Source organism: Eucalyptus grandis, chromosome 5 (genome assembly GCF_016545825.1).
Source record: "Eucalyptus grandis isolate ANBG69807.140 chromosome 5, ASM1654582v1, whole genome shotgun sequence".
Lineage (NCBI taxonomy): Eukaryota > Viridiplantae > Streptophyta > Magnoliopsida > Myrtales > Myrtaceae > Eucalyptus > Eucalyptus grandis.
This window is the reverse complement of record NC_052616.1, coordinates 22,184,119-22,202,290: the sequence shown is the minus strand read 5'-3', so window position 1 is coordinate 22,202,290 and position 18,172 is coordinate 22,184,119. Positions and strand designations below refer to the sequence as shown.

The 18,172-nt window shown below is 40.6% G+C and overlaps 1 protein-coding gene across 1 annotated transcript; it reads left to right on the top strand.

Moving 5' to 3' along the window:
• The first annotated feature begins 9,043 nt into the window (after positions 1 to 9,043).
• On the top strand, positions 9,044 to 13,751 carry LOC104444514 (protein NRT1/ PTR FAMILY 7.3). Its single transcript, XM_010058191.3, has 5 exons — positions 9,044 to 9,248; positions 10,283 to 10,412; positions 11,260 to 11,477; positions 11,930 to 12,492; positions 12,593 to 13,751. Exons 1-5 carry the CDS (start codon positions 9,222 to 9,224, stop codon positions 13,512 to 13,514), a joined length of 1,860 nt encoding a protein of 619 aa, XP_010056493.2. The 5' UTR covers positions 9,044 to 9,221; the 3' UTR covers positions 13,515 to 13,751.
• The last annotated feature ends 4,421 nt before the right edge of the window (positions 13,752 to 18,172 follow it).

Sequence of the window (18,172 nt, the reverse complement as noted above, 5' to 3'; positions counted from 1 at the left end):
CAATTTCGGTTGGATTGATTGATTTGGAATAATTGTAAAAGGTTTATGACTCAATTGGCCCAAAAAAAAGTTCATGACTAAATTGGCACAATTACAATAAGTTTATGATTTTTTTTATAATTTTCCCATATGCTAACCCCTCCCCGCACGTAATGGAACCTCTAGCTTTGTTGATTTTTTGCAAATGATCAATGTCTTCACATGTGCATCTAAGTGTCCAATCAGCCTATTTTTCTCACATTAATTAGTGGCGATTCCATCTCTTACTTTGAAAACCTCCGATTTTCCCAAGAACTTTCAAGACTCTTTTTCAACTATATAGCCACACTTTCTACAGAACGAGACCTCGATCACAGGGATAGGTGAGCCGTCGCGCCCCACAGCCCCCTCAACGTGACTCCTCAACCATTCCTCCCTCTCTCGACTCGGTCTGAGGTCGACTTGCCCAAGCGTAGGTTCGACTGCCATTGCCGAAGGTTTTTCGAGGGTGATCTGCTTGCATCTCGCGAGGGGAATCGGCCGCAATCCGCATCTATGGCGAGCTAAGTCCATTGCGTAGTCGCCACGTTGTTAAAGGGCAGTGACGATGCCATTGCGGTTGTCACGGAAGGGACGGGACAAGACAAGGTGATATTGATGTGGGTTGTTTCTAACGATCTTTCGGGGATAGTTCTTCACCCCTTGACATACAGCTGATAAAAAAAGAGAAAATCTCATCCATTAATTGTAAAAATTTCCAATTTCTATGTATTTCTGAAATTTTGCATAGGCATTATGAGAAAGTGCAAAGAGTTATATCTCGCTACTACCACGGGGTCCGTCTCTCGAGGAAACTATAGAACTATTCGAGATGCGAAAACAACTGCATTCATTTTCAATGTAATGCTGTTATAAGGGTGATTTTTCAAATAAATAAAAAAAGTGTACCCAGTCGATGAAAAAGAACTACATTCATTTTAATTATAGGATTGTGACTAGTTATTCTCTCAAATAGTGTATAAGATTAATTGCATAAAAGAACTTTTATACTGACTATGTATACTATAATTTTCTTTTTCAATGTGATGCTGTCACCTTATAGCACTCAAACCAATCCTTCCAAGGAAAGGTGTTGGAAAATGTGAACAAGTGATGGGATTGGCAGGCCCCTCCGTTGCCGCTCCTTTATGACTTTCTTTCCGAGCAAGAACATCATGGCAATTTTTAAATGCATTCTTACTCCATTATTTGATTCTTGGTAGATAAAACCTTCCCCTCGTGGAGGCTTATGATCTACTCCCCCGCTCAAATAAGAAAAGAGAATCTTCAGATTTCGCTTTCCGACAATGCCGGTCGATAGCTGCATTTATCGCAATTGACCTGTAACATGTTTCATTTTCGTTGTCTAGAAATTAGGGTGAAGGAAGTCATCATAACTAAAGGTATGCCCAACCCTAAATGCATCAACTCTCTCTCTCTCTCTCGGGAGATAAAGGCATCTTTCGAATTTGAGACCGTGAAATTTCCAACTTCGAAATTTGTTCTTTCATCTTTTAATAGAAGGTGATTCAAATGCGAAACGCTAATTATCCTTTAAAGTTGGTCTTTGGTATAATGTAGATGCAAATGATACAATTGATGAGTGGGGATGCAATACGACCGACGTTGATGTTTTGGGATAATAATTTTAAGAGGCGAACTAATCATCTCGGGCTCTTAGCTAGTGCGTTAATCCATCGCTCTCTTCCTTTTTGGCTTGTGCATCTTCCTTGTGCTATGATAGGATCTATCAGATTTTCCTGATCGTGTTATGGTCTTTCCACTCTAGAATGGCAATTGTTCTTGTTTAAACTTAAAGTGAAAATGGACAAAAAAACTCCATCTTTTAAAAATCGCGGGGTGTGCTCCTTTCGGGCTTTACCTAACTCCTCTGTCCTCCATTACTTCCTTCCTCCCACTTCTCTTATTAGCACTATGTTAAAAAATCAATTATATTTTCACAAAAATAAAAGATCAGTAATAAAAAAAAGAAAGCAAATGTGACTTAAACTATAGATCACTGGGTAATATTGCGTACTTTTTACATTCAAATTTGATCGACAACTAAAACTTTCGAAAAAAGAAATTAATTGAAGTAGCAATTAAACTTTGAGAATAAATAGCATGTCAATATAAGCAACAAAAGAAAATTAACCGAAATTAAGAATGTAAGACGTCTGGCGATCTCATCCCCTTATTATGTAGAGAGATTTCATCCACAAGTCCCTATCGCCGATTTGGGCAGAGCTTACCCAAATACAATTGAATAGTCCCAATACTCGTCATTCTTAAATTCATTTGAACTCTACATCTAACACATATATGATGAGAAGTGATTCCAAATTTGATGCATTGATCACTTTTATCTCCTTGGGAGCAAATCCTAATTACAAATTCTTGTTTGTCCTTGTTTGAAGCTTTCGATTGACCTTAAATTATAGTCATAACCGATCCAGCATATAGGTTGAGAAATCATTCAATATTCCATACATTAATCTCTTCTATCTCATTTCAAACAAACACTAATCACAGATTTTTCTTTTGCCATATCGGAAGCATTCGATTGACCTTAAGTAATAGTGTCCAAGTGGATCCCTCATGACACTAGATCCAAAGGTCCAATCCTTTTCCTCTAGCTTTATTACAAATTCCGCAACCTCTTTCTGGTTGCCTTTGCTTGTTAGATCAACTCGTCAAATGACTCTCTAGTCAAGAGTGCACTTATCAAAACGTGCAGTGTGTAAACTCAAAGTAAAACAGCACATTGACAATTCAAGCTACAAAGTCTCGTCTGACATTTGCATGACATGGGCGATTGGTAAAAGCCAAATGGGTTGAACACCCTTCGCTGTTTATCTTATCAAAATGTGCAGTGTGTAAACTCAAAGCGAAACAGCACATTGACAATTCAAGCTACAAAGTCTCATTTGACAATTGCATGACATGGGCGATTGGTAAAAAGCCAAATCGGTTGAACACCCTTCGCTGTTTGAAGTTGAAGCCCTCGTATGGTCACATCCAGACAATCGCTTTATGATAGAAGGACATACCTATGCTGATTAACAGTTGGTGTCGACATTCACTTAATTAATTAAAATGCAATAATGATATGCGATTATCAATTACATGCATGATGCTATCACTGAACCGATTAGGTAACCTTACTATGTCAAGTTGTACATTTCTAATTACTAAAGTTCGATAATGACAAATATCATTCGTCACTTATTTATGATTATATGTTAAATAGTCTATAAATAAGAAAAATTTAAGTGGGGATTGCGAAATTTGACACGGGTCCACCAAACGGATTCCAAGTGGCTTGATTTCTCAAAGACATAGTCTGTGGTTTCCACCTTAAGCACCTTCGGTCATCAATTACCGCTTGTCTTAATCTTAGAAAACGATTCGCATGGTTTGAAAAAGCTGCAACTTGAAGGTATAGCCGCAAGCTGATAAGCCCAGTTCTCGATGTGATAAGATATCTGCAATTGCTTATTCAAAGTCGACAGCTGGCGCGAGATTTTATCATCATTGTTATGATTATAGGTGGGGTGATAAGCCAATGGGAAAGGAGCCGTGTGAGGATTGAATACGAGCTGTTGCTTTTCACTTTTCTCTTCAGTAGAAAAGGATACTTGGACTCAAAGTCTAACCTACCCATTTGGAATTTTCTACTTAGAAAAGAGGGCTCGAAAAGATATAAAATAAAAGGGCAAGTCATTTTCAACCGCGACGTGACCTCTAGGGTTTGGTGGACGTCAAAAACCCCGCTTGTCACATTCAGGATACTTTTCACATGATGCAAAAACCCTAAGTCTCGATTTGAAGCGGATCGTACAAATTTTCTGTGATTACTTTCTGGTCGATGAAGTTTGTGTGACCTGGCACGAGAGGCGTGAGAAAAGTTGTGTCCGCATAAAGTGGAAAATGACAAGGATTTGATCACTAATGATCTTACTCTAAGATAGTTAGATGGGATAGAGAAACGACGAGACAGAAATTTCAAGTAGTTATTTGTTTTCTTGTACTTGTATGGACTTTATATACAGTTTTGCTTCTCTTTACCTTTTATAATTGAATCGAAGTGATTTTAGTTTGGAGAAAATTAGGATTTTTGGAAGAAATTCATTCGAGACAAAGACTTCTCAACGAATACTCAATAAGGGAAAAGACTTAACCTCCAACCCTCCATTTTCTTGCCCGTCATTAATCTATGACTATTGACCCTATGAATAGTGGGAGAAGGTAGAACTTTCTTTTACAAGATGAGAATTCTCTCTCCCTCTAAAAGTAAACTTGCCTTTCTTATTACTTTGAGTCGTAGGCCTTCGTATATTGACTATGATTTCCTTCATCTTTATTCAGTACAATGATTTCTCCTAGTCCTTATCATGTGCTGATCACTTTCCTTCATGAAGCTACATTCTTAAATCGCTTGACATGTAAGTTGTGTTAATCCAATTATAAACTTATTATATTTATACCAGTTCAATAATACATCTTTCAATTGTACTAATTTGAATTATAAACCTCTTAATTTTTTTTATCAATTGAGTCAAGTCAACCAATATTTAATTTGAAATTGCCGATATTGACATAGATATGAACACCGAGCGCCCTACATGGCATAGTCAACATCAACTTTAAGATGTCATTCGTGCCACGTAAAATTATCAATGTTAACGTTAGTGGTTTCGGTTAAAATTAATTGAATGAACTATATTTGCTAAATATCAAAGTGTTTAAAATTTAATTGACACCATTATAATTTTAGGATTGATATGACACAATTGTGATAGGTTTAAGATTTTTTTGATAATTGTCTCGAAGGTGGAACTTTTTCTTACAAGATAATCTCTCTCTCTCTCCCCGGAACCTTGCCTTCCTCATTGCTTTGACTCTCGAGCCTCTCTATCCTGAAGCACTACACTAACTTCTCCTGATCCTTATCCTGTGCTGCTTGTTTTCCTCCACGAAGCTGTATTCTTAAGTCACTTGCCGTGTAAGTTGTCCTAACACACATTAGACTCATAATTAATGAGTGGTCATGAAACGAAGGCTAGCCCTACTTAAACAAGTTTCATGAACCAGGGATATATAAATTCATCCCGCTAACACCACGTGCTGTTCGGTGCTAGCACGAGAAAGTCCTTAAGACCTCTACAATTGACCTTCCACATGCTGTTTTATGCGCTTGATAAATTTCAAATTTTGCCACATTTTTCTACTATTGTTCGTTCGAAAAAAAATCATAGATGCAGACATAGGGGTTCCGCTTTGGACCCGACACCACCGGCCCCCCTTCCCCCTCTCCTTTCCCCTCCCCCTCTCCAACTGGCGTGCGCAGACTTTCCGCGGCAGCTGGAATCAAAAAAGAGAGGACCCTAAAACGCTCCCTCCCTCCCTCCCCCACGCTTACGCAAAGACAGTACCTTAAGAATAGTGTGCTGGATGAGACGTCGGAAGAGACGTATTGAAAATGTGCTTATATTTCAAAAATAAAATAAAAATCCCATCCCCATCCTTGTTTTCTAAACAATGAGGCTAAAAGCGAACGAGGAAAACATGATGTTCTGCTTTTAAAAGTTCATAGATTTCATTTGTTTTATAAAAGACAGATGATGCTCAAACCGATCTCTTGACTATAAATTGTCCTTGGTATTTTTCATTAGCTAATTACTTTAAATGATAAAGATGATCGTTTTTTAGAAAAATATTTTTTAAAATTATTTATTTTCTACGAAACAAACGGAATTTTATTCTGAATTATTCGAATATAAATCAAGATTGCTAGATAAAGGGGTAATTAGATAATTAAAGAGCATGTTCATGCATCACAACTGTTTACTCAATTAAATAGTGATAGTGGCCCAATTTACCTTAATTAAATTAGAGGAATCTGACTGTAATTCACATTTTATTTCCGTTTCCTCCTCTGTGGAATAAAAAAGAAAAAGAGATAAGGAATGGGGGAAGAAAGCGCGAACTTACATCTTGATATCAAATTTTGCAAGCTGTGTTCTTTTGTCTTCTTCCAATGACTCCTTAAATTATTGTAAGTAATTAGAGAAAAAGCGTCGTGCTTAACAGTGAGAAAGATGAGTAGATCATCCATTCATATTCCAACGTGGAAGTGACCTGGAATTGACCAACTATATGGTGGCTAACACAACTTTTTGAAGCAACCCCCCACACTTTTTTTTTATTATAATTTATTATTCTATGCCTTGAACATCGCCACCTCCCTAAGTTAGATCAACAACAAAATGATAGTTAATTACTTCCTTTGTGATCATTCCTGTTAAGCACCAAATCATTATACATAAAGCGCAAAGCTTTAAATATTTCATATGCAATCGACATTTTAATTGGTCGTCAAACTTGTCGGCTATTCCAATTTGATCTTGTTTAGTTAAGCCTCATATGTTTTGTTTTGCTGAATAAAGATGTATCGATAGGCCTTAGATATTTTGTGCGTGGGGTAGACAGCTTTTGATTTGTGGGTACTAAAACAACGTGACCATTTTCTAGCTATGAATTTGTGATAATCATGATAAGCTTTCTCGTCAATTATTGAATCTTTTATTTTGAAAGATGTTATGGAATTTTAAGAAAGTGTAATTAAGTCTTGAAAGCTATCCAATTAGTGCAATGTTAGTGTCATGTAGCCTCACACATGGCCCTAAAATCTATTAAAAAATGACACGTTACTATTTTCCATTTGTTATATTTGGACGGAACTGATGAAGGCACTTTGACTCCATAAATTTAATAACTTTTAAAACTTAATTGAAAATTTTAAATTTTTTAAAACTCGATTATATTTTCACAATAAACTTTAGGTTTTCATATACTTATCTGTCAATTACAGACACTTACCTTTATCTAAGTGGAAAACAAGATCCAGTACTAACGAAAAGGGACAAGAAGAGAGGACTCGGAAAGAAAGTGTCCAAGTTCTAAGTTTCTAGCTTTACATGCTTGGAGCAAGTTATCAATTTCGCAAACGAAGTGGAAGGTTCCATCTCTTTTGGTAATGGTATTTGTCAGTCTTTCTTGCCTGTCTGGCTTCCCCCCTCCCCTTCATTTAATTAGTTTTCCTTTATGAAGGATGTAAGTTTTAACCTCATTAACATGAAATTCCCCATCAATAATTATCATGAATCAAATGAGATGCGAATTTACATAGATAAGAATATTTAGTGAAGAGCTTGAAGTATGCAAACTTTGTTCAAGTGTAGGTGAGAGCTTATAGAAACTCATGATGTACTACGGAATAAAATCTATGTACGAGTGGATGAAAAGGGGAATGTAAGGAATTTGATTCCAATATCATGATATCGCATAACGGATTGTTTGAAAAGTTCAATTTGTTGTCGAGGGATGTGATTATACTCTATCGTCTTAACATTCGAACCACTCTCGACTCGAATGCACTTGCCCATCAATGGCTAGAAATATGTGCTAGAACAAGACAATAGAACTGAGCACAAACAGTGTTTTGCTCTGTAAGTAAACTCGTGCACTGTATAGTTATCGGATTTCAATCACGGAAGCATCTTATACCCTTTCAAACCCTTGCCATTAGGCCATACCATAACCCCCGCTGGCGACAAAACTCCACATATGTAGCAAATTAGTTCGGTACCATGAGTAGATATCGTATCCACGTCAGGAAGTAGAAATCCCTCGTAGCAGCCTCATCTACTGACTCACATGCAATCAATGCCCATTTGCGTGAGTCCATTAGATCAAGAAAGCTGAGTACGTTATACAACAATGATTCTTGCTCGATTGTCCACTCAAGGCTCAACCCATATTCTCTTGCACAATTCCAGGAGGAGGAAATCGAATGGCACGCCAACTAAAGTTGGTGCTGGCTGCTTTCTAGGTCTTTATCATAGTGGCTGTCCATTTAACGAGATTTTAACATAAACTACATACATGATATCCACCCAAAAATTTGCACGATCCAACGCTTTCATTTACACTCAACCGATCATATTAATCTTCCGGTGATCATTAGGCCTCGAAGATCTGCTGAGAGAGCGAATTATCGCGTTGGTTCCGACGTATTGGTTGGTTCCACCTAAAAAAGACCAAGCAAAAGCAACGAATTGGAAGGGAAAACAAACTTGTCTCTCGGGTGTCTTGTCTACCATGTGTTGATTATAAATTGATAATCAATGCTTAACTTTTCACGTAGAACAGATTCGCAAGATATCCTCATGGAGATCCTTTAAATAAAGTAGGGTTTATAGGAGGAGATAAAGTTTTCTTGTCTTATTCTCTCTAAGGTGGTCTCTATTTAATTACCACAGAAGAAAAGCTTCGAGCAACTTATTTGTCAATTCACGAAAGTGAATTATGAAATTTAAAAAGAAAAGGACTAATATTGTTTGGCATTTTTTTTTCTTTTGGTATGCTAGCCTTTCTAGACATTTAAATCACGACTAATAAAATTGGAAAAAAAAAGGTTATATTAATAGATGTTTCAGGACAATGGTTTTGTATGTTTTATATGCGGTAAATTTCAATTCTTAAAGCACCGAGTATAAACTTTGCAAAAAAAAAATCGATACACCGAAATCGTTATATGCATGTGTGTTTCTAATTAATTACCATCAAAGAGCACTTGTTGATAAAATTTAATTATAAAAATCCCACCATAATAGGCGTAAGCACGAATCATGTCGATGTCGACGACAGCCTCATCCCCACAAAGGTGGCTTTGGAGTGAGAGGGACATCGCCTCGATTTTCGTCGTTGATGCTGAATTTTTAATGTACGACTGGATCCAACCACGTCATACGCTTCTTCCTTTGTTTTGTCTTTGTCCCCCGCCAAGAATTGCTCGCTTCATCGACAACACGTCTCGTTTTCGTCTTCTCTTTCTCTTTCCCTTCTTCTGTTTTTATTTCTAGGGTTTCTCGCTTCATCTTTTCATGCGTGTTTTGCGAGGCCTCCTCTGAAGTCCCATTTCTCCGAAACCCATCAAATCTAGTCCGTCCATTTCTCATCATCCTATCTATAAATACCTACTCTCGCCCTACTGGTCTTTTCACTTCATTGCCATCCTACAAGATCTCTCTCCCTCTCTCTCTCTCTCTCTCTCTCCCTCTCTCATCTCTCTCAAGAAGATCAGCATAAGATCAGCATTTCTTGAATCCATTAGGTTCTTTTCCGGAGAGACCCAAATCATGGAATGCTTTAAGCTGTTCAAAGAGGTGAGTGATGAATGCAGTCTTTTGGCCTTCCATGAAGATGTTGGTGGTTTTAGTTCTTTTATTCCAGAGAATTCACATTACAGAGTTCAAGTTCATGATATATCTTTCGGTCATGATAAAATAGAAACTTTTTCGTAAGATCTAGCCTTGCATTTTTATCGAATGTCTCTTAAAGAACTGCTCGTATTATCATTTCTTTTGTTTCCGATGAGACAACATGCTCTCTTATGGCTAATCTATCATGGCATGAAAACTTTGATGGTGTTCTAGATTTGTCTCGGCATGTCATGCGAGGCTAATATTCAGTGTCGAATGAGCAAAAGCCAATCAATGCTCGTACCATCTTGGTCTCACTACTCTCCGATTATCTAGTTGAAAAACTCCATCATGCCGTATAAACCCCATAGTGTCTTTATGATATCACACATTACGTTACTTCTCTTCTCGATGCCCTTGTTCATTACACGGTTATCACTTGAAACAATGGCGGAAAGCGATCTTTGCTTGTAACCATGATTTTAGCTCATGTCAGACAAGAGTTTGAGAACGTTACGGTCTTGAACGATTTGATTGATTGCATGCCATCCGTCACGCCATGAGGATGAAGTGATTGGAGGTCTAAAAAGCGATGGTCATCTCAAATTTTCGTATAAGGACAAAAGAGGTGCACGAAAAGAATGGACAACAATGACGTAGCCCTCGTGATTTGTTCACCAGAAATAGTCCGAGCAATTATTGCATGCTGCTCGTGACGAGGTCGATCGCCTAAAATATCGAAGGCCTCTTCGTTTTATAAAGTTAAATTAAAATGAAAAAAAAAGGTGCTTTTAGAACTTGCAATTTCATTCGAATTTCAAAATTTAATAATGAAAAAAATGAAGTATAGCTGTAAAAGTATAATGCATATTTGATGATTCACTTCTTCGGCTTTTCCTCGATTTTTTTAGCTGGTACAAGTAAGTTTGCCAAAATTACTTACTATTTTGAAAAGAAATTAACCGTATCTCATCTCTCTTTTTGGCGGCCACTATCAGAGCAAGGACGGAGAAGGAAAGATCAAGAAAGGGGAGGAGGTTTTGACCCGCGATGGAGCCGTCGACCGCCATGGACGACCGGCAGTACGAGGGAAGACCGGAACATGGGTCGCCGGGATTTTGATACTCGGTAAATTCCCTCATATATATAAATTTCTTTACACTGCATTTACGGGAAATCTAATTATTCTTTCGATACTGCTATTGTTTTATTGTGGTGACATCTATGGGGCCTAGCTCTTAAAGATTGTTGAAAGCAATTTTCTAAGAAAGTGGAGATAAAAAAATAAAAATTAAGCGATCTTTACCAAAAATAAATAAATAAATAAGCGAAAAAAAGAAGAAAAATAGATAGAAAGAAATTTGTTGTTTGTTTTTGCAACTGAACTGAGAATAAGATAGAATGCCTATGAAAAATTATCTTGTGAGCGTATGATCTTCAATTTACTAAGATAAAACATTGTCTTGGAAATCATTTGGTCGAATCAAGGACGAATACAATTAGGACCCGTCTCGACACCCTCGACTTGGACAAACCGATCCATGATAGGTGGGTCGGTGATGTATTTCATGATCGGAGACTCACCGAACTAAAGAAAAACTCGATAGCAATTTTATTTTTTAATTAAGGGTGGGAGAGAATATATTGTACTGCACCCGAGTTATATAAGCTAAAATTGGACCGTACGCACGAGGCTAGCTACGAACTTCTGATTTATACACCTAATGGAGAGAATTTCGTACCGTCCTCGTTTTGTCGCACGAGGTCGCACGACAGTAGAATATTGCTGCAGAACGCCAGTGATTTCATGTATATAAAAATGGCTGCGAGTTAGAATATCGTGACGCAGCACGCCAGGAGAATTTTGTCTCTCGTGCATGTTGTCGCTCGGTCAAGTGGCAACCGTGCGAGGCCTTCTCTTTGTCGTCTCTTACGTGAGTTGTGCTTGTTTGCTTCTTGGTTTCGAGCTCGGCAGTGAACCAGGGGCTGGCCACGCTGGCGTTCTTCGGGGTCGGGGTGAACCTGGTGCTGTTCCTGACGCGGGTGATGGGCCAGGACAACGCGAGCGCAGCCAACAACGTCAGCAAGTGGACGGGCACCGTCTACATCTTCTCGCTGCTCGGGGCCTTCCTCAGCGACTCGTACTGGGGCCGGTACAAGACCTGCGCCGTCTTCCAGGCCATCTTCGTCATTGTAACTCCTACTCTCTCTCTCTCTCTCTCTCTCTCTCTCTCTTTCTCTAAACATTAACTTTCCGAAACTAATTGGATCAGGCCTATCATGATACATGAAAGGGAGTTAAACAAGCGATGTTGATCATTGGGTGCATAGGCATGCAAGGGCACTTGTTAAAGTATCATCACTGTTTGTGTACTTCGTCTTTGACACATATTGATTGTGTGCTTTGTACTCGAGCCTAGATCCTATTCAAATGGACCATTCTAGGGTGAATTCCAATATGTTATTTCATAAGAGTTAGACCATATAGGTCTCGTGGGATTTATATGATTCGATGATTTAGAAAAACTGAATTCATAGACATGCAAATCATTTGGAAAGTATAATGTAAAAGTTCCTTGTAAAACATTGAGAGCTAAAGCGTCTATACTGACTACATTGATGTGGGTGTGATGTATATATGGCAGGGCTTGGCCGCACTATCACTGTCGTCCTACATATTCTTGCTGAAGCCCCGAGGCTGCGGAGACGAGCAGACGCAATGCGGGCGCCACTCGGGGTTCGAGACAGCGGTGTTCTACCTCTCCATCTATATGGTGGCCCTCGGAAACGGAGGGTACCAGCCCAACATAGCGACGTTCGGGGCGGACCAGTTCGACGAGGAGGACCCCAGGGAAGGGCACTCCAAGATATCCTTCTTCAGCTACTTCTACCTGGCCCTCAACCTCGGCTCCCTGTTCTCCAACACCATCCTCGGCTACTTCGAGGACGAGGGCATGTGGGCGCTCGGGTTCTGGGCCTCCACGGCCTCGGCTGCGCTCGCCCTCGTCCTGTTCCTCTGCGGGTCCCCTTGGTACCGGCACTTCCGGCCTAGGGGCAACCCTCTATCCAGGTTTTGCCAGGTCCTGGTCTCGGCGACGAGGAAGTGGAGGGTCGAGACGGAGCCGACGGAGGAAGTTCTGTTCGAAGTGGACGCCGGAGATTGCGCTGCTGGCGGCGAGAGGAGGATTCTCCACACCACAGGATTCAAGTGAGTGCAATTAACTGAGGAATTTACAGAATTAGGCTTCTGAGCAGCTGTTGCACTAGGAGAATGCTTAAAACTGAGCTTGCCTTTCTTCTTTTATCAGGTTCTTGGACAAAGCAGCGATCATCACGCCAACTGACTTCATTCAAGACTGCAACAGCAGCAGCAGCAGGCTCCAACCTCCCCAGAATAATCCATGGCGTCTCTGCACAGTCACCCAAGTCGAAGAGGTCAAGTGCATCCTGAGGCTCCTCCCCATCTGGCTCTGCACCATCCTCTACTCCGTCGTCTTCACCCAGATGGCATCCCTCTTCGTCGAGCAAGGCGCCGGCATGAGGGCCACCTTCGGGGGCTTCCACATCCCCCCCGCGAGCATGTCGAGCTTCGACATCCTCAGCGTTGCCGCCTTCATCTTCATTTACCGCCGCATCCTTGACCCCGTCGTCGCCCGGGTCCGCACCAAGCCCCACGGCCTCACCCAGCTGCAGCGCATGGGGGTCGGCCTCATCGTCGCGATCCTCGCCATGGTTGCGGCTGGCACCGTCGAGCACTTCAGGCTCAAGTACGCGGACAAGAGCTGCTCGAGCTGCGAGGGCTCCAGCTCGCTCAGCATCTTCTGGCAGGTCCCGCAGTACGTGCTGATCGGGGCGTCCGAGGTCTTCATGTACGTGGGGCAGCTCGAGTTCTTCAACGCGCAGGCCCCCGACGGGCTCAAGAGCTTCGGGAGCGCGCTGTGCATGACGTCGATCTCGCTTGGGAACTACGTGAGCAGCTTGCTGGTGACGATGGTGATGAAGTTCTCCGCGAGGGACGACATGCCCGGCTGGATCCCGAGGAACCTGAACCGAGGGCATCTGGATAGGTTCTACTTCTTGCTGGCCGCGCTGACCGCGGCCGACTTCTTCGTCTATCTTTTGTGCGCCAAATGGTACCAATGCATCGAGTTCGCGAGGCCGAGCAAAGAGATCGACGGCGACGGCGACGACTACGATGGACATGGAGTCGGAGAGCTTAATAGAGTGTGAAGTGCTAGTGGAGGAGAGAGAGGTGGCGCTAGTGCAATGTAAGACGAGTATATATAAATCGTGAGGACAAGTCCAGGAGAAAGGGAATTGAATGGTGAGCTATGAAAGTTTGGTGTGGCCTTATTTCATGACCATGCCGGTGGAGCTCATCGATGCTTTTTTTGTGCAAAAAAGTGTATGGACAGTCTATTTAATAACAAGCTACTTGGAGACTCAAGAGACTAAGCTTGAACTATATCACCTTCTGTTCTTAATACCCTCGAAACTCTCTCTCTCTCTCTCTCTCTCTCTCTCTCTCCAAATCCTTAGCTTGGTTCCGACCTTGATCCGTGGCCAGTCACTGACGACAACCCCTCGCCGGCTTCTGGCGACGCGGGCACGGAGTTTGGGTTCCAGCCGCCGGAGATTGGGTGGCCCCGTCGGCAATGTCGACCCGACACGAGGCTGCTCTCCGCTTCCTTCGAGCCGGAAAGAATGATGCCGTTGTCGAGGTTGGTACCGACCTCATTGACGTTAGTCTACGGATTTGGGGTCTTGTTCTTTGGAATTTGTGGTTTGAACTTTGTGATGGTTATCGAGGTGCATCGAGATAATACAATAATTGAACTAAATATTTAACGATCGGATGCAAATAACAAATCGGCAATTCATTGAACAAGCGGCGTGCGTGAAGTTCGAAAAAAATCAATAAATCTGTTAGAGATATTTATCTTTCCTGATTGATTTTTATTGATTTTTTAATATTGTAATATATATATATATATATATATATATATATATTTTATATAAGTTCTTGTGTCATCACTATTATACACATAGAAATATACATAAATTCTCTTTTTTACTTTATTCTATCATAATTTTATCATGGTATCAGAGTCAAATTTTGTCTGAGGAAGGGTTTATCATGTAATAAAAACATTGTCGTAGTTGCGGCGCTATCCATCACTCACCAAACCGTCATCCTTGATCGTTACCTAGATAGTTTCGTTGCTTGTTTCAAAAATCAAACACCATCATCTGACTTGTTTGTCTCAAACGAGTCAAACCTTGAAAATTCATCACCAACCAACTCGGAGAGAAGCCGCACGCGCCACCATACGCCACCACATCACGGGTCCACCATCGCCATCGATTGGAGGAAGTGAAATTTTTGAAGTCAATACTTAGACTTTTCAGCAGAAAACCACCATAAACAAGTTCTACATTCTTCGGTGAGTCTAGAATAGAACCAAACGTTGCCGGACAGTTACCACGTGCCCTCATGAGCCACCCATACCTTTTGCGCATGAGATCCACGGGCCATGGCCTCGCACGTGATCTGCCGCGTTCGTTGAGCAATGACGTCATTCTCTGACATCATGCTCCACATCATTGACACGTTAGTGCCAATTGTCTACCACATAATCCTATCACTACGACCGCTGACCTTCGAAGTTGACCGATGTTGACCATCGTTGATCGACGTTGACCCAACCGGTTCGACCTATTTCAGACAAAGTCTTAGGGTTAACTGACCATTTCGGCAATTCTGATCGGTTCTCGATGTTTTCAAACCGATTCGGCCTGATTTTGACCAGTTTTAGGTATTTTAATATTGGTTCAACCAAATTCTGACTGGTTCGCTTGGTTTTTTGACCGGCTCGACCCAATTTTGATCGGTTCTTAGGGTTTTTTGACCGGTTTGGCCCAATTTCGATGGGTTCTCAAGGTTTTCCGACCAATTTGGCCCATTTACGATTGGTTCTTGGGGTTTTTTGATCGGTTCTACTTGATTCCGACCGTCTTTTGGTATTTCCAGCCGGTTCTTGAGGCATTTCGACACCCTCAATCTATTTTTTGCCTTAATTTCTCCATATTAGCTCTATAAGTATCAATTTTCTTCAAATTCATTATGGAATTTGCTGAGTTTACTAGTATATTGCATATCATGGACAAATTAGAAGTTTCAATGCCTAGTTAGATCATTCTGAATGGATCAAATTATATTTTATCAACTGAAGAAATATCAAGTTTTCTAAGGGGATGTAAGCTTTAGCGTTATGTCACTGGAAGTATTCACGAGCTTATTTAGGCCGTTGAAGAGGATGATGATAAATTTGCCGAACGTTTGGAGGAGTGGGAGAGCAAGAATCACCAGATACTCATGTGGTTTTGAAACACTTCGATTCCATCTATCAAACTTTAGTTTAGACGCCTATATATAGCAAAGGAAGCCTGGGATCTTCTTGCTAGTCGTTATTCCACATCAGACATTGCTCATTAATATCAACTATTAGAGAACTTACGTTGCATGCATCAGAAGACAGGTTAGTCTATTAATGACTTTCTTTCTTCCATGCGTGCTATCTGGGATCGACTAGTTTTATCTAAACCAAAATAGGATTTCAGCTATTGATGCTAGTAAAATTGCCGAATATCATGATCGTATGTGGGTTATGCAATTTCTAATGGCTCTTAATGATGAGTATGAACTTGTGTGAGCCTCAATTTTGCATCAGGATCCTTTGCCTCATCTTGAGGCAGTTGTCTTGAAACTATTAACTGAAGAAACTCGACTTGCAACTTTAAAGGTGCAACGTGCTACTCCACTTTGAAATAGCTAGTACGAGTACCTAGAGGGGGGTGAATAGGTATATAAAAAAATTTCTCGAAGCTTGCACGATATTTAAACAATTAAAGAATTTGCAACAGTTAAAAATTCAATCGCAAGACGAGTAAAGGAAAGAGAGAATTGAACACTCGGTTTATAGTGGTTCGGCTTGATTTAAGCCTACGTCCACTCTTTCGCACCGACGGCCGATTGGCTGGATTCCACTATGATCAAAGAGTTGTTACGGTGTTGATCTTCCTTGATTTCTAGGTGTAGATGATCTACCACACTCGCTCAAGGCGTTACCAAGTATAAACACTCTCTGTGTACAATTTCGCTCAGTCTCGACTAACAATCAAGGATCTTCAGACTCTGGAATTTTTCTATCGATCACACACTTAAAACAACTAGAACATCTTCCTTTTATATTCCTTCATGCCATCATAGCCGTTGGCACTCACCAAAGGAATTCCTCCAATCTACCCGTTGGACGGAATCAATCAAGAAGATCATCCAAGCTATTTAAGGAATCGATGATAGCCCATCAATCTGTTCGCCCATACAATCGGGATCTCGGTTTCCAAGAATAGAATAATCCAAGATTATTTCGTCGACCATCGGATCTTCAATTGATCTTAGATAAGAATTAAAGAATCCGAAATGATTATCCAACCAAAGAATCTATTCCGAGAGGATAGAATCAAATCCTCAACCATAAACCTCGACTTTGGATTTTCTTCAACACTGGATTAGAAAGACTGTCAGTGAGAATAATTTTGAGTCTTGAGTCTTGAGTCTTGAGATAACAAAGTCTTGAGACTATAAAAGCTTGAGACTTTAACTATCGATATCCAGACTTAGATCGATAGAAATGTTTTGTCGCTTCAAAATATTCGGAAAGATTTCTCCAACAATCTCCCCCTTTTTGATGGTGACAAAACTTTCTTGAAGATTTGAACAACTTTGACCCGCAAAAACATTTCTCAAGCAATATGGCTAACTCATAAAGATTAATAAACAACCAGACTCTGCATCCACAGCAAATTGGTTAGTCTTTCATGAGTAATACCATGTAACAATACTTGATATAAATGCAACCAGTCAAGCATCAAAATCCACAACCAATTCAGTCTAACACTCAAGTTCAAGTTCTCAAGTCATACTCAAAAATAAACATAAACACAAAAGTCACTTCAAATAAAGTTTTAAAATAATGTTTGTTCAAATTGGTTCTCCCCCTTTTTGTCATCATTAAAAAGAGGGTGAGAAAGGAGTCATGTCTGCTTGGGAATGCGCACGATCTGGAAATCCCCAATTGACTGGACTACTCCTTCGAGCTTCTTCAGATCTTCTCGCAGATGAGCTACCTCTTCTCTCTTCGCATTGGCTTGAAGTTGCAGAGCAAGGTCTTTGTATTTATCTTCCAGAGAGACGAAGATGCTTGTCCAAAGATGCTTCAAAGCTTGGATTTCACAGTCCGAATATATATCGATTACGCATTTCCAAGAATATTCATGATACTACGAAGATCTACAGAATCATCCGTCTCGTATACTGGCATTGGCTTTCTCGGATGGTGTGTGTGCGACGATGGCGCTTTTGAACGGTCCGCATTTGGAATCGTCGTATCATCTTCTTCGAGCAATTGAGAGACCCGAACGTCTTCCGGGTCTTCCGGAGATTGTCTTAGATCTTCAGCAGCATGAGGTGGAGACCTCTCTTGCTCGCTAACTCCCCCGTCTCTAGGACATCGAAAGGGGAAGAGTGATGATCATGCTCTTGATTTCCCTTCTCTCCGCATTTATCAATGACTTTTCTTTTTCTTCTTCCTCAACTTCTTTCTCCTTCTCTCTCTGTTCTTCTTCTTCTCGCTATGCTGAAGTTACTGTCGGATAAGACGCAAAACGTCTTGTTCTTGTCGATCTTTGGAATAGTGGGATCTTCATTATCTTCATCCTCATCCTCATCCTCCGAATAAGAGTTCTTTTCCTCTTTTTCGAAGAAGCACCAATGGCCTTCTTTCCTTTCCCTTTTGAAGCGGATCGGACCGGAGATTTCACTTTGA